This window comes from Mandrillus leucophaeus, unplaced genomic scaffold, assembly GCF_000951045.1.
Source record: "Mandrillus leucophaeus isolate KB7577 unplaced genomic scaffold, Mleu.le_1.0 Scaffold59, whole genome shotgun sequence".
Lineage (NCBI taxonomy): Eukaryota > Metazoa > Chordata > Mammalia > Primates > Cercopithecidae > Mandrillus > Mandrillus leucophaeus.
The window spans coordinates 5,379,560-5,396,241 of NW_012106363.1; the positions used below are offsets into that span (position 1 = coordinate 5,379,560).

The 16,682-nt window shown below is 51.0% G+C and overlaps 2 protein-coding genes across 3 annotated transcripts in view; both read left to right on the forward strand.

The window, feature by feature from the left end:
* HOXB4 (homeobox B4) overlaps nucleotides 1-2,464 on the forward strand; it is a 7,114-nt gene extending 4,650 nt beyond the window's left edge. The window contains exons 3-4 of the mRNA XM_011999377.1: nucleotides 6-103; nucleotides 940-2,464. Coding sequence (XP_011854767.1) covers nucleotides 6-103; nucleotides 940-1,238 — 397 coding nt within the window. The 3' untranslated portion in view covers nucleotides 1,239-2,464. The remainder of the gene's footprint in view (nucleotides 1-5; nucleotides 104-939) is intronic.
* HOXB3 (homeobox B3) overlaps nucleotides 1-16,682 on the forward strand; it is a 41,662-nt gene that overhangs the window by 12,444 nt on the left and 12,536 nt on the right. Inside the window, exon 2 of one of the 2 annotated variants that reach the window (XM_011999342.1) lies at nucleotides 3,960-4,137. The exons of the other annotated variant lie outside the window; for it this stretch is intronic. The gene's annotated coding sequence lies outside the window, so the exon portion shown is untranslated. The remainder of the gene's footprint in view (nucleotides 1-3,959; nucleotides 4,138-16,682) is intronic. 2 annotated transcript variants of the gene reach the window in all.

Below are 16,682 nucleotides of genomic sequence, written 5' to 3' on the forward strand. Positions count from 1 at the left end.
CCGCCTCCCTGCGCCCAGAACCCCCTGCACCCCAGCCCGTCCCACTCCGCGTGCAAAGAGCCAGTCGTCTACCCCTGGATGCGCAAAGTTCACGTGAGCACGGGTGAGTGCGTGGGCACCCTTTCCCCCTCCCACCCCTGGAGCTTTACACCAAAGGGACCTCGGAGGCATGGGTGGGGGAGTGAGCTGGGGAAGCCAATTGTCCCCGCTATAAACTCGCCATTGCCAGAGATTTACGGTCGCCTGTTTTCAGAGCCACATAATTACATCCCCCATAAATTTTTATGGCCTGGTGGGCCCTGAGCCTTTGAAGTAGGTTCCCCATCCTCTTCACCATTCTCACCAGCGACTTTTTCGCCAGGGAGATACAGTCTCAGTGAAGTTGGAAGTTGGGGAGGGGTGTAGGAGATGGAGGAGGAGAAGGAGGAGGAGGTAATCCGTATTTAAGCAGAGTTGAGTCAACTCCCAGTATTTATTTTTTCCTTTCTTCCAGTCTGACTTCTTGGCTGGAGAAGTAGGTAAAAGTTTTCAGTAGGGGCAGGCACTGCTTGGAATCTGAGCAGCAAGGGTGGGAACTAAACAGAGGAAAGGTTTAGGGAAACCTCCCCTCCCTCTTCCACCCCCTTATTCTCCCATTCTGGGGGCCCCAAGCTGAGGGAGAGAGAGGAGCAATTAAAACCTTGGGGGAGTTCTCACATGTCCCCCCTCCCCACCAGACACCCAAACAACAAGGACACAGCACAGCTCTCCAAAACCTGGAGGTCTCTCTCATTCTTGGGTCTTGCATTCTTCCCTTTTCGTTTTTCCCCCTCTCCCTCGGAAGGAAGAAGAGGTGTCCGGAGAGGGAGGGAGGGAAACACTGTGTTCGCTGGAAGAAAGGGCTCTTCCTTTCGGGGGCAATAAAACTTTCTCTTTCTCCCTCTCTCCGTGTGTGTCCAGTAAACCCCAATTACGCCGGCGGGGAGCCCAAGCGCTCTCGGACCGCCTACACTCGCCAGCAGGTCTTGGAGCTGGAGAAGGAATTTCACTACAACCGCTACCTGACACGGCGCCGGAGGGTGGAGATCGCCCACGCGCTCTGCCTCTCCGAGCGCCAGATCAAGATCTGGTTCCAGAACCGGCGCATGAAGTGGAAAAAAGACCACAAGTTGCCCAACACCAAGATCCGCTCGGGTGGTGCGGCAGGCTCAGCCGGAGGGACCCCTGGCCGGCCCAATGGAGGACCCCCCGCGCTCTAGTGCCCCCGCACGCGGGAGCCACGAACTTCGGGGTGGGGGTGGGCAGTGAGTGCAGGGGATGGGGTGGGGGGACAGGAGGGGGCCCTGGGGCCTGGGCCCCGGAAAAATCTATCTGCCCTCCCCCACACTTTATATGCGAATAAACGCAGAAGAGGGGGAGGGGAAGCTTTATTTATAGAAATGACAATAGAGGGCCACGGGGAGGCCCCCCCAGAAGCAAGATTCAAATCTCTTGCTTTCTTCCTTAAAAAGAAAAAAAAAAAAGAAAAAAGAAAAAGAAGAAGGAAGAAGAAAAAAACAGAAAGAGAAATAGGAGGAGGCTGCAGCTCCTCGTTTTCAGCTTTGGCGAAGATGGATCCACGTTTCATCTTTAATCACGCCAGGCCCAGGCCCATCTGTCTTGTTTACTCTGCCGAGGAGAGGACGGGCCTCGGTGGCGACCATTACCTCGACACCCGCTAACAAATGAGGCCCGGCTCGGCCGCCTCCGCCTCTGCTGCTGCCGTTGCTGGAAGACAGCCTGGATTTCCTTTCTTTGTCCCCCACTCCCGATACCCAGCGAAAGCACCCTCTGACTGCCAGATAGTGCAGTGTTTTGGCCACGGTAACAAACGCACACACACTCTCCCTCATCCTCCGTGCCCGTTCACGGAGGGCCAGAATGACTGCTCACCCACTTCCACCGTGGGGTTGGGGGGTGGGGAACAGAGGAGGGGAGCAAGTAGGGGAGCGGGTGGCCTTGACAACTCAGGAGTGAGGAGGGAAATTGAGTCCAAGGAAAAAGAGAGACTCAGAGACCCGGGAGGGCCTTCCTCTGGAAGGCCAAGCCAAGCCATGCCTGGCAGGGTGAGGGGCCAGTTGAGTTCTGGGAGCTGGGCACTACTCTGCCAGTCCAGAGTTGTACAGCAGAGGCCTCTCTCCTAGACTGAAAATGAATGTGAAACTAGGAAATAAAATGTGCCCCTCCCAGTCTGGGAGGAGGATGTGGCAGAGGCCTCTCCCATAGTTTATCATGTTGCATCGTTTATTATTAGTATTGATAATATTATTATTACTATTTTTTTGTGTCATGTGCGTCCTCTCTCCTTTTCTCTTTCTGACATTCCAAAACCAGGCCCTTTCCTACCTCTGGGGCTGCTTGAGTTTAGAACCCTTCCTACTTGTGAATATCTGTGTGCTGTACAGAGTGACAATAGAAATAAATGTTTGGTTTCTTGTGACCAGCATAGCGTGTTTTTGTTGAAACATTGGCGTAAAGATATGGACAAATGCCACCCAGTGTATATTTTAAGCACCCTAGTGGGTTCAGCCTCACATTGTGTGTGGTTGAAGATTTTTTGTCAAAGAGTCTGATGGGAATTTTTATCTCAGAGGACTCCAAATTGTGGTGGTTGGTTTGTTTTCCTTTTAGGGTGGATGTGTTTTGTTTTGGGGCTTTTAATTTTTTCCCTTCGGTCCAAAAATGGATTGAAAGGACTGGGAGGGCTGATTCCAGTCCCTAATGGGGGAAAATGTTTCATTGTAGGACACAAGAGGCTTAAGTATGGCAAAGCCTTTCATATCGTGATTTATTTGTCATAAGCAAATAAAATGCGGTTAAGCTGTCTCCTTCTAGACAGACGGCTCTTTGGTTATTAAAGTTCCGAGAGAGGATTCCACGAGGCTGGCCTCTTTCCTCGCAGCATAAGAAGGTATCGCTTTCCTCTGAGGTGTTTAAGGCTTTAATGAGTCTAATTTTTTGCACAGATGTTTCTGGGTGTTTGCAGGTTTTCAGAGTATTTTTATATTACAAAGGAGCTAGCCAGTGCCATAGCTCAAACTCTGACAAGCAAATAGATAATCAAGAAGACAAATGGCCTCTTTTGTGAAGCCTTGCTCCAGTATTAATTTTCATTTTCTTTCTCATAGAAAGTATCGAAAGTATGACTGGGGACCAAATAGCTTTCTGTCTCTGAGGTCCCAGTCACCCCTAGAATGGAGTGGGGGTAGGGGAAAGGGGTGCAGGTGACCCTCAGAAGTTCTGTCAGGCTGGAATTGCTTTTGTGCAGCACTGCTTAGAAGTTCTGAGGTCTGGGAGCTCCAGCCTCAGGGTCTCTGGTCCATTGGTCGTCCAGGGTGCAACCACCCCACCTCCAAAAAGCTCGGGGCTCGGGAGAGCATATGCAATTAAAAGTCGTTTTTTCAGTCCCATTTCCTTTCAGAAAATAAAAAGAACCATCCCCCCCACCCGCGCATTTTATTGTTATTTATTTTGCATTCCTCCAGCTTGCAGCTCTGGTAGTTGGAGGCTGGGTAGGGCAGGGGGAACCGGCAGGCCGGTGTCCCCAGCCGAGAAAGGGCTGCTGAACTGTCCGTTTAAATGCTGCTGGGAGACTCATAAAAAATCGTCGTGGACCTGGAGGATGAGAGGGGCGAGCTTTATTTCGGTCGGATTGCGGTGTGGTGTTTTAGCTGCAAGGGGATGCCGAAGCCCCGAGTTGAGGGGGAAAATAGTTCTTAAAAAAGCATATGCCCCCCAAGGAATGTCTCTAAAGAACCAAATCAAAGCTGTTCTTTGGAAGGTATGAATAGAATTTTAAAAAAAAGATTTCTATGGAGCTTAAAGTTCACAGCCATTCTGTGTAGACAAGAGCTAAGAAAAATGTGAGAATTATACAGAAAACCATTAATCACTTCTTTTCTTTAAATACGTATCCTCTCTCCTTTGTTATTATTCAACAGCAAATCTCCTCAGACCGGCTGTTGGGGGAAAAAAGTGTTAGCCGTCTCTCCCGGATCTGCAAGGGAGAAAAAATTTGGAACCATAAAGTTGAAAACTTTTTTCTCTCAGTTTGGAAGAAGCCCTTCGTCATGAATGGGATCGGCGGAGTTCGGGCGAGAGGAGGCGAGAGGCGCAAAGGTAACAAAGCCCTGGCCCAGGCTGGCGTGTTTTGATCGTTTTATGAGCTCTTTTCACAAGTGAAAGAAGAAACACTCTCTCGCCTCCTCCTTTTTGTTTTTTAACTCTCTTGGCTGGGTTTTTACGGTGGATGCTTGGGCAGGTTTGCTCCCTTTTATGATGACTGATGCTTGGGTCAGAGGGAGAGAGAGAGGGGCCTCAACACCTGGAGAGTGTTTGAATTGGTTGGGACTGAGGTGTCAGGACCCATGAAAAACCCCAGAGAAGACGGTTGTTCTGTGAGGCAGTTCAGAAGCGCTTTTCTGGTTTTGGAAAATGCAGGCAGGCACAGCGAGCTCCAGCATGTGTGCATGGGTGTGTCTAGTGAGGTCCACATGTGGTCGGTGTGTTCCTGTGACTCTGCTTGTCTACACTGGGGACTGGTGTCCCCTATGCCTGTTTACCGGTGCGATGCTGTCACTGCTGCCTCCTGGAAAAATCAAATCCAGTGCTTGAATGGAATGTTCCAGCTTTGGAGCGGGTATAAATGGATATATGTTCTTGTTTTTCTTCTTGTGTCTAGCTTGGGATTCTAGACAAATACGTGCTACTCTCTGGAGCAGGAAACTGCTCAGTTCACAGGCGAGGTGCACTGATGCAGAAATATTTCTCTTCTGCTCTGTCCCCCCAGCCTTCTTCCTGAAGGAGCAATGTTGGTTTGGTTTCCCTTTGCTCTCCTAATTTGAGGTCTCTGTTCTCTCCTCTGCAGCCCTGTTTCTTAGGCTGAGGGAGTCAGTGGGCTCTGCAGCCGACCTGAATGTGTTGGCCCTTTTTCCCTGAGGCCTCACTTAGGGTTTGGAGGCGGGAGGCTGGCAGGAGAGAGAGTTCATGGAGAGGCCACGTTTTCTAGGCGATTAGCTCAGTATTAGAACCACAAAATGACCTCGGAAGCCCCTTGACCTCGCTGAGACTGGACATTGTGTTGGCTTTTGCCTCCTGCCCAGGAGGGAGAGTCACACCTCTGCAGGGAGAGGTCCTTGGCCCATCATATGTCCCATCTTCTCCAACCCCTCTAGGCCCCAAACCCATCTTTGCTATTTTGAAACTTTTGGATTATTTTTCTATTACTGTCCACTGGGGGAAAAGACATAAAGATTTTTAGCCCAAGGGTCCAGTCGGGGTAGGAAAGTAGGGTGCTTATCTGTCTCTCTGTACACAGCACCTTCAGCAGTCCAGACTCCAGCCATCCTCCCGGCACCACTCCCAGGTCCAGTTCATCTCTTTACTGTTTCACTTGGAGGGAACTGAACTGAGGGAAGAAAGACAAAGGGAGAAGATATGCGAGGTTGGAGGGGCCTAATCCACAAGGCTTCAGAGGGCCAGAGGAATAAACTCCTGAGCTGCGAAGAGAAAGGGCTTCTGCCATGAACATTGCTTCACAGGCTGTCATCTCTCTGAGGGCTGACATCCAAATCCACAGCCTATCAACCCATTTTCTGAAGTTCCTTTGTTTAGGAAGCTATTTCTACAATCACCTTTACCTCTTTCCCCTAATTCTTAATCTCCCCAATAACCAAAAAAAGCCCTTGGAGTGCCTCACCCACCAGAGGAGCAAGGCAAATGGGAGGAGGATCAGTGCAGACTATTCTGAGTACTTTCCAGGGCCTGCTGTCCCAGCTTAGCCAAAGTTTCCAGAAACTTTTAAGAAATAGGTGGAGGATTTGTCAAACAGTGAGCCCTGAACATAGAGCCTTTCCAAAAACTGTTTTCTGTTTGCTGTATCTTAAAAATCCATACCAGCAGCCACCCTCTTGGGGAGAGACAGAGACAAAAAGAAAGAGAAAGAGAGACAGACACGGACAGACGCTGGCTGGGAGGACGAAATGTTCCCCTTCAGTTAAGACTAGGAGAGACAGAACCTTGCTGGGATATGTGGGTTGTTGGTTTGCATTTTGTAAATGGTTTCTTGAAATTTGGGGACTCTATTTCAGGCAATAAATAGCTGGAGTGGTTGATAGTCTCTCCTTTATCCCTGGGTGGCATAAGTAGAGGGGCTGGAGGCCTCAGGAAGGAAAGAGGATGAGCACAAAGCAAGCTAGGCTGCTCCTGGACTAAAAATATTTGGAGCTCAGGAAGATGTGCATTCATTACCTATAAGGGCAGATAGCCAGTTGTGGGCCCTCTATAGGCTCAAGTGACAAAGACCTAGTCGCCAGGGACTTTACAAACTGCTTTCTGCAGTGTGAGGATTAGGGCCCATCAAAGGGAAAATGAGAGAGACCATAGTCAGAGAAAGCTGGGGTTCACGAAGGAGAACTGCCAGATCTCCCATTTCCTTCACTCCAGACAATCCTAGTGCCACTCCAGTTCTCCCAACCTTCTGATTTCTTTCCCTCTTTCTCCCCAGTTCCCTTGGCCCTCCCCATTCTCTCTCCTACTTCCACCCGCTTGTCCTGGGCAGAGGGGGTTGCCCAGTCCTGCCAGAGCCCTCGGAGGCGGCCCCAGCACTGGCGGTGGGTCTCCCTGGGAAGTGGCGGCTGGGGAAGGGGTCTGGTTGGAAAACGGAGTTGGGAAGTTTCCCAGCGTGAGTTGAGCGCTGACGGATTTGTGATCAGCCATAAAACTGGCGCGTTCAGATTCGTAAATCAATCTCGCCTTTCTCACAGTGTAAACGTTCACTTTATCGGCAGCAAGAAAGTGCTCGGCTCGCGATCAGGCGCTTGTTTATTTGAACGTGGACATTCCCAGGATCCAAAAAGAGTGTGGTCATTTTAACAGAACCTGCAGGCGTGCCTTCGTGTCATTTTGCTGTTCTTTTTCTTGTCCTTAAAAATTATTTCTCCGTTTTAGAGATTGCTCTCTTCCCACAGCCAGCATTTCTCTCTCCTCTCTCTCTCTGCTCTCTATTTTTATTTTAGACTTTAGCAGAGTGTTTTTCTTTGGAGGACCATTTTTAATGGATTTGTGGCCAGAACCTTTCAGGGAGTTGCCCTCGCTGGAGCCGGGAGCAGGGCCCACGTCGGGATCAGGCTGAATTCAATACCAGTCTGTGTTTTGTATCTGGACAATCAAAGCTGACCACCTCCCCTACAGAGTCCAGGCCTGGCCGGCGCCCCCACTCCATGAGGCCAGAGCAGATTCCAGTGCTTTTGGCTGGGGCAGAAGCTGTGCAGCTGCCACTGTAGCTGGAACCTCCGAGGCGGAGACCGGGGTGGCTGTTTCTTTGGGGTTTGTTAAGACAACCGGGTCCTCAACCTTCTCTCCACTGAGTTGCTTTTGGTTTAGACCCCTTCAAACAAGCTGGGGGAGGCCCCTCAGATCCCTGCTCCCCTACCCTAAAGCTCATTCTTCCTGGATTCCCCGCCTGCCCTGGAGGCTGTGGTCCTGGCTGCCTTGAGAGCTGCTGAGGACAGATAAGGCTGCGGCTTCTTCAGGAATGTCTTTTCTGCTTCCCTTTGCATCCCCACCCCCACCCCATGCCCCGGCCGAGAACTCTGATTCTAGTTGCAAGTAACTGGTCAAGTTTGGGCGGGGGATTGTTCTTGTTTTATTTTGTTTATATTTGAGGTGAAGGGGTCTGTGTGTCTCTCTCTTTAGGCCTAGGGAATAGATAGTCCCTGATATTTAACCCTTTAACAGGCACAGCCGTTCCCCATCTTTTTCCCATTGATCAGCCTCCATTGTTTGTTGATTGGAAGCTCGGGGTGCTAACACCTGGGAAATAGGGATCCTGGGGCTGCCAGGCTGACTTCAAAGCTTTTCGTCTCTTTTCCCTCCTCTCCTGTTCAAATCTCCAGCTGTCTTCACTGGTGGGTTTGGGAAGCGGGGGGGAAATGAGACAGGGTGTGACATAGGTAGGGAGAGGCTGACAGTCCGATTCTTTTGTGTAGAAACCTTAGTCCCAGTCTTTGTCTCTAGAATCTATTTTCAAACGGTCAGTCACATTTGGTTTCCTATAGTAGTAACAACACAAGAGGGAAAAAAAGTCCCCCTTGTGGTTATTCTCAACTCTAAAAGCTCCAGAGTAATCTCTTCACCCTGTCCCTTTTTTGCCCCTTCAAAAGGTACCAGAAAAGATCAAAATGAGAATAAAGCCAGAAGTCCCATTCTTTATCCACTTATACCACGGACTTATGAAGTGTTTATTTTCAAAGTGGCTCCTTCAGAAATTTTGTCCATTATTTAGGAAGTCCCACTCAAATAAATACCCCCAGGAGTGGGGGAGAAAATGCAGCTGGGGAGGAAATCTTAATCCTAAAGGATGCAGAGAGAAGAACTGGAAGCTGAGAAATCCAGGGGCTTGGAGAAGGGCTCTGTGCCCACCCCACCCCCACCCCCCAGACGCCCCTGCAGACTATTTCTGCACCTCCACGAACTAAGCAGAAGCAAGAGGAGAAGGGAGAGAAGAGAGGTGGGCTGTGGGTAAGTGTGTGTCCAGAGGGGTTAAGGAGCTGCAGATGTAGTAGGTATGGATGTGAGTGTGGGAGACAGACGGAGACCTCACTACTGTTCCATTGGTGGGTTCGGGGGGAACTTATTTTGCAGGAAAATTTCTCCTCCTGAAGGGGAAGGTCATAGTGGTCCTTTGAGCCTGAAATCGAAAGACCCCCTTCCCCCTCCCGGTCACGTGATTCATTAAATAATTAATGCCGAGGTTGCAGAATAGATATGTATTCGTCAGGAAAATCGCAGGCTCGGTCTCCCTGTTTCTGACGTGCAATTCAACTGTCCTTTGAAAAACAAGCCTGTACCCCGAGAAAAAAAAAGAGAGAGGGGGAGAGAGAGGGAGAGAGAGAGAAAAAGAAAGGGAGACAGCAATAAAACAGCCCCGCAGCCGGAGCCACACCGCGGGCTGGGGTATTGTAAGTAGAAGGGATTTCTCACTACCTACCGCGTCTTATATGTCCATGTAAATTTATTGTTTGTTATTAATGTTATTGTCGTAAAATGTGACAAATAGCCATCTTCATTTCCTGCCATTTCTCTTCACACGGTGCTCTGTGTGTTTATACCCATTGAGGCATTGCATAGAGATTTTAGGAATATTCTTCTTTTCTCTCTCTCTCTGTCTCTCTCTCTTTCTCTCTCTCTCTCTCCCTCTCTCTCTCCCTCTCTCTCCCTCCCTCCCTCCCTCTCCCTCTCTCCTCCAACCTTTTTCTTGATTTATAGCAATATGGGTGTCAGCTTCTCGGCCGGCATGCCAGCCATTGTGTGTGTGTGTGCGTGTGTGTGCGCGCGTGCGTCTGTGTGTGTTTGTGAGCGAGTTGTGTTGTTTATGGCCATGTCTTCGATAAATCATTTTTCACGGAAAATGATGTGGAAGCTGGGCTGTTTCTGCGGCCGGCCGGGAGAGAGTCACTCTCGGAGGCACTTCCTCCCTCTCTGCTCTGCTCCGCTCCCAGGAGTTGGTTATTTCAGACGATTTACAGTAATATATCAGCAGTTAATATGAAAGCTCTATAGCTGGAGGTCTTAAATTACAGCATCTGTGATTATCAATTAAAGCGAGATTTGTATAAATTTGGTAAACCAGAAATGCCTCATTGGCATACAAACCCAAAGACCACAGTCTAATATAAAAATTATTATATTTGTGAGCCTGATAGAGCCAACATTCCTGCAGCAGCAGATAGAGCTCTATTTTTTAGCAGCTCCCCTCCAGGAGTTTGGCTTCTCCAACTCCAGCCCTGGGTGAACAAATCCAACTCTGAAGGCAGAAGGAGCCTTAAGAGTAAGAGAGGTGGAAGTGGAGAAAGAAATTACTGGAGTTGAAGGCAAAGATTTTTGTGATCAATGGAGACCAAATCAAAGTTCTGCGCGATTGGAAAGGGATGGGAGGGGTTCCGTTACATTATTAAAGCTTAATTTATAGGACTGATGTGTCTGGGGGGTGGTTGAAGGTGGAAAAGGAGTTACCCAAATTGGGGGAGACAATGGAGGCAAGCAGAGGGTGAAGGGCAGGGGGAGAAGCTGAAAGCTTTGGCTCCCCACCCTCCTGGATAACAAAACAAGGAAATGAATTCATACCCCAGGAGCCTTCCTTTGACCTGCTGAAACAAAGAAAAGTTTCCTCGGCAGTGAGGGACTCTGTGTTTGGGGCTAAAGTGGGGAGAAGTTCTCCGAAGTTTTTCTAGAAATGTTCTAGGAATCAGGTGGTCCTAGAAAGTTGGAGTGTTGGAGGATGTCGAGTGTGTTCTTTTAACTAAGTCCCCATCTAAAAAGGGAGCAAACGGGGTGCAGATTGGAGAGGGAGGGGAAGAGCTGTTAACTTTCCCCTATAATTTCATGTGGAGGTCACAGTTCCTTCCTACTAGGGGAGAGGCTGCTGGTCAAGAGCAAAGCCAGAGGTGGCTTTGGGGAATGTTCTACACTGTGCCCCAAAGTTGTGATGGATGAAGTGCAGAGGGCCAGAGCCTTCGCCAACTCCAGTCCCAGCTGTTGGCCGCTCATTCCCTGACTGGAGCCAGGCCAACTGACTTTATAGCCACGATTATCTGTGATATTTAACTCTGCCTGCTAGTGTAAACCTTTGAGCAGGGAAGTTAGAGCAACGCCCGCACCCAGGTGTTAATTATTCATGGCATCCGCTAGCTACGTGGAGTGGCAGCTCAGGCCCCAGTCCCCGCAGCATCCAGGAGCTTGCTCCCACACTCTCCTCCAAGTCTCATCCATGTTAACAAGGGAGTTAACACACTGAGTCTCATCCATGTTAACAAGGGAGTTAACACACTGAGTCTCATCCATGTTAACAAGGGATTCTCAATGGGTGGTGGGTGAAGCCTCCCAATTCGGGAGTCTCTGTTGAAAAGGGTTTGAGGAGAAAGAGAAGGCCAGGACCCAAGGCTGGGATAGGTAGAGGCACTGCCTGACCTGGATAAAAGGAACTGGGGAAAGTCTGGATTCAGGGGCAGCTTTGACAGCACTGAAGATTGTGAGGAGGTGGGAAGGGCTGGCAGAGGCAGCAAAGAGACCTGGGGCATAGGGGTTCCAAACCTTTCAGTCTCATTCCCCACCCACTCCTTGAGTGTTGGAGAATCCCTCATACTTCAGTGTGGGAGGCAAGCATTTCTACTTCTCCCTCACCTGGGAAGTGTGGGGTGGTGAAACTGTGAAGAGGGTGAGTTCTCCCTCAAACTGGTGGTCCACAATTAGGGCAAAGTCTTGGAGTTTTTGAGAGAGCAGGGAAGGATCACCTCGTGCATGGGGAGGAGGAGGAACATGAAAGAGAAGGAAGAGGGTAGAATCATTTGTATTAGCTTCTGAATTCAGCATGCTTTGAAAGATGGGAAAGATCTGCTCTTTGGGCCAGCCCATAACTAGCGTGGAGAGCCAGTCCCACAGGCCCCCTTCCCCCTGCCTGCGTTTGCAACTCCTCCTCCCCAACCCTTTTCCATCTCCCCTCCTGCTGCTACCTTTGCCTGTGACGTGGAAGTCTGACCAACCACCCCCCCACTCCAGCAGCTTTTCCTCTTTATTCTTTCAGCCCTCTTCAGGTCTTTGTCTCCTCTGGCCCAGAGAAGGGGAGATGACACTGATACCCCCTCCCCCCTCTTTCCCCGACACGCACAGACTCTTCCCCAGGAGACAAAGCAAGGGCACCATCCCTTGCCACCATTTTCTGGTAAATCCCCTCATGTGATGCCCAATGCCTTCCATCCAGGCATGTGGGCCTACCCCAAATCAGCAAGTTTGAAAGGATTTTGTTGTTTATATGTACATTTGCTTCATTTAGCTATGAAGCACCCTGTCTCTTACAAGTCCTGCACCCTCCACCCCATTGATTTGCTTTTGTGTTGTTCAGGGGTTGGGGTAGAATGCATCTGGGAGACAGAGCTCTGGGAAAGCCGCTGACTCTGTCTTCTCCGGTAATTCTCTGCTGGTATCCTCTCTATATAATTGCAGTATTTATCTCTGTGCCTTTAAGAAGCCAGGCTGCTAACGCTTGCTTTAGTGACCAGAGGAATTGTATAGAAAGATGAAGAGTGAGAAGAGGAAGAGAGGGACCCAGAGAGAGAACAAGCAGCAGGATCCCTTTCTGGGGTGGAAAGTCAAGGCTGAGCCCAAGGAGGGGATGACAGGGAGAGTGGAAACAAAGGCCAGTCAGAGGGGAAGGGAGGCTGTCCTGGAGCAAGGAGCCCCACAACTCACAAGGGGACGCACACACACAGTTAAGTGAGAAGGGAAGTGGGAAGGAAACTACTCCCTTTGTCCTCTTCTCTCTAGAAGATAATTTCTCTGGACAGAGGGTGGGTTCCCCCACAGAGGAAAGGGAAGAAGAGACTCAACCTAATGAGTGAGCCCAGAAGTGATTTCTGGAGACACTCCTAAATCCTTTGCAAGGCTCAATTCAAATTCACTAAAGACACTGAGAGAGACAGAGTTTGAAAAAGACAAAGGGGCTGTGAGAAAGGAACCGAGACAACAGAGATGGTTAGAAAAGACAGAGAGACCCAACACAGATAAAGAGCCCAAAGACCTTGGGGAACAGGCACAGAGGGAAGCTCCTCCAGGCTCCCTGGTCCCTAGTAGCCTTCTTTACAGGAAGCTGCCCAAAGCCCAGGCCATCTCAGAAACAACTAACTTTAGAGTAGGCCCTTGGGGGTGCTAAATCAGGTGTGAGGCAGTTGTGGCAGGATCTGAAGTGCCAGGGAATGGCCAAGATGACCAGGACACTTCAGCCTCCACCACCATCGCCAGCATCAGTAACTTAATCATTGGGACCTCCCCAAACAGAATTTCATCATGAGGGTGGGGGAGTTGGGACCAGTCGTTGACACCTGGACCCTGCAATCCTTTCTTGGCTTTTCTTCCCCTTTGTGGGTTTGGTCTCTTTTTTCTCTAGGGACCTGGAGAAGTTGTTGATCTTCCAGCCGCCTAAGAACTTTCACCTCCATTCCACATCTCCCTTAAACTCCCAGCCTTAACAAGCGGATGCTTCCCCTACTAATCTCCTTCCTTCCCCACCTTACAGGAAAGAACAAGAAAAGGAAAAAGGGAAAGAAAGTTCCTACCAGCCTAAGCAGCTTTAGAAAACTCGAGGGAAAAGGGGAGATGCAAACGTTTCTCGCCCCTCTGATCCTTCCCATTGGCCCCTCGCCATTGCTCTGTTGCCTCCATTGCCCCCCTCCCTGTCCCCACTCCTGTCCTGCCCAGCACTCTCTCCCTTCCCCTCCCTTCTCTGCCGGGTCGGACATATGGAACCCATTTCGCTGGTGACATTGAAGAGCCGCCCGTGTGCCCGCCTTCCGCCATGGCGCCCCCGGCGCTCCCCACACCTCGCCGTTCCCCTGTCAGTCGCCGCTCCTCTCGCCTGGCAACTTGGCCCGCTCTCAAATCCCGAGCCCAGCTCGGTGCCAGACGAGCCCGGGGTTCCCGCAGCCCCGCGCGGCCCGGGCGGAGTGGGAGCTTCTCAGGAAACCGGCGCCTGCCGCGCCCGGAGTGCCAGATCCGCGCGCTCCTGGGGCCCTGGAGGCCGAACAAAGCCGGGGGCGGGGGCGGGGTGGGGGCGAGCGCATCCGGGCCTCTCCCCCAGCTCGGCGGGACGCTCGGGGGTTGCTGGGGGTTGAGCGACTAGGATGCGGCTGGCTGCGGCGGCGGAGCCCCAGCCGGGGCCGAGGGTCCGGGGCCTGGCAGTCGGCCCCCGCGTGCACCCAGCGCCCGGCTGCCCGCCGCTGCCCGCGCCCTAGCGGAAGACCGCACAGGTAAGTGTGGGGTGCGGAGCCGGGGCGCTCGGGTACTGGCGGGGGTGCAGAGGTGGGTGGCTGAGACGCCCGCCCCCAGGCCTCTCTCCTGGGACAGGCTGGGATCCGACTTGAACATGAAGATGAGAGCAACTTTGAGAGGCAGGGTGGGGGCTTCGAGGGGGTAGAGGGACCTGGGGTGGAGGACGAGTGTGGAGGAATGTGGAGCTGTTTGGGTGGGCGTGTGGACATGATCGTGTTAGGGGATCGGAGAGCTCTCCCGCTCAGGAAGGGTGTTGAGGCCCAGGAGGGTTTTTCAGGGCAGTTGGGAGCTGTGGGTACTGAGGGAAATGTGTGGGGCATCTGCTAGGGGCAGTGGGGTTGGGGAGCGACCACTGGGTCAGCTTCCACAACCCAGCTGCCACCATTGCCCAACCCTTTAGCACCTAGCGGGTTATTTGAAGCCAAAACTACAAGGGATTGCACTGAGGCTGAGTGTCAAGCCCAGAAGATAGCAAAGGGGGTGATTTATGGCTTCAGAGAAGCTGTGTTTACTGCTGCCTGCTCTGGAAACCAAAAACCAAACAGAGCAGAGCCCAGAGAAGCCCCTCTCCTTGGAGTGGGAAGCGATGCCAGCCTGACACACTGGGATTTATTTTCCCAGATGAGGGAGGATAGTGGGAACTGTCCGTTTGCAGGCGCACGGTGTGGTGGGTGTATGCAAAGCAGGCACACGGGTAGGTATGCTTGTGTGCTGTGTGAGTGCATCTGCACATTGGGAGCTGTATGTACTCCAGGTGGGGCTTTGCGGATGGGTTTGCGGAATCACTTTGTGAGCTGGAAGACTGGGAGCCAGGATAGAGACCCCATGTTCTCTGGTTCTGGAACTCTGGGATGGGGTAGCTGTAGACACATTGCCCCTTGTCCTCTTCGCGTAGTAGTGCTCTTTCCTGCTTTTTTCTTCCCGCAGCCACATGCAGCAGAGCCCACTTGGCCTGGCCTCCTGGCCCCTGCCCCTCTACCCTTTCCCTGTATGCCTCCTGTGCCTTCTGCCCACCCAACCTCATCTTCACTTTGAATTTTTAACTTTGTGGTGGGAAGGCAAGGAATTAATGAGTATGGTTGGTTCAGGAGGGGAGGTCAAAAGGAGAAAAGGCTTGGTGTGGTAGGGAAGATCAGGGAGATCCGTGGTTTGAGGCTGGACCTTGGCAGCCTTGTGTCCCACCATTACTGCTCAAATTCTCCCAAAATCTCTGTTTGGGAGTGGGGAGCAAGTGAATACAAAGACCAACAGAGTAAGGGAGCCACGCAGGATGATGGGGGTGGGGAGAAAAACATTTTGACCCCCAGATAGTAATTTCCGCAGGCCAACTAGTGGCTCTTGCATTTCTGTCCAGACGCCCAACTTTGCCTGGAAATTGTTTTGCATTAAATTTTCTCAGCCGCAGAATTATCTTTCCTCGCCTCCAGCTAAACTTGCATTTTTCCACCAGACACTTGGGCCCCGCACCAATGAAATCTGAGAGGAAGCGGCTGGGCCCTAAGTGGCCGTAATTTAATTGATTTTATCATAAATCATCAACTTGATGAAGAACCCGAGGTTTCAGTGAAGTAAATTGATATTAATGGGAGTTTCTTGAAATGCAAACTCGCTGCATTGTTGGGGCATCTTGAGCTGGGGAGGTAGATTACACATTTCCCAAGAGCAGAGAGCAGAGACCTGGAGCCCAGCACAGCTTTGGGGGTAGGGAAAGCAAGCTTTGAGGTGCAGCTGCTGGCAGACCTATTTCTATGGGGAAGCACACCAGAGCGCGGAACTTTGTCATGAGGGACACAGTCTGGCCCTGTGGACCCTGCTAGCCATCTAGGGGAATGCTGGTCTCCAACTGAGGGGAAGGCAACTGGGGAGGCTGGTAGGTGTATGGGCAGGGAGGGGGTCGGGTGAGAAGGCTCGGCTGGTACAATGGGTGCATTGATGCCTGGTTAAAAATTGCCAGGTTGAAACCTTCCTCCTTTAATTAGACAAATTAATTATTTACTGCTTAAGTTGCAGTGTCTAAAAATAGCACTTTTGGTTTGGTAATGAGGGTAGAAAACAACCCACCCTACACACAGAAGAGCAGTAAAACCCAGTGCATGAGCCTCTATGGGGCAAGGGAGGGTCAGGCACCAGGTTGGTGCTCAGTGGTGGTAAGCATTTAAACCCCAAGGGAAATACCATGAATCTGGTCACGATGGTGCCGGTTATTGTCTGAACTCAGTTTATTACTTCTTATTGGCACACACTTTTACATCAACACATGGAGAATCACTAACATTCAGTCCAAAAAGAGATCTTAGAGATCTCTTAGCTAAACCCCTTCCCTCCATATACATGCCTGTGCTTTACGGAAGGGGACACTGAGGCCCAAGGAGTGCCCTGCCTCATGTCACACAGCCAAGCTGGAACATCTGTAATTCAAGCCTTCCAACTCCCAAGCCTATCCCAAGTATAACTCCAGACAAATCACTTCCTTGCTCTGGGCCTCAGTTTCCTGATCTGTAACAATGGCAAGAGTTGGACTGGACACTTCCTGATTTCTCTCCTGTTCTGAAATTGGGTACCTCTGTGTGTACCCATCCTCAGCAGGACAGTACATGGGAGGCACTCCCTTGTGTGTCCTGGAGCTCTGTGGGCATCTGGGTATAGAAGTTACTGCATGTTTATTTGCAATATTCAGAGTTTACATACACCCAGAGCAGTGTATGCTTACTCAGTCTGGCTCTAGGAAATTCACTGGAATCTGGACTGTTCCTCCTTTTGAAGGTGCCTTTATTCTCAGCTGAGAAGTAGCCCCGAGGAGAGCGGTGGAACTAGAAGGCAGTGGAGAGGGGCCAGCTAGCTGG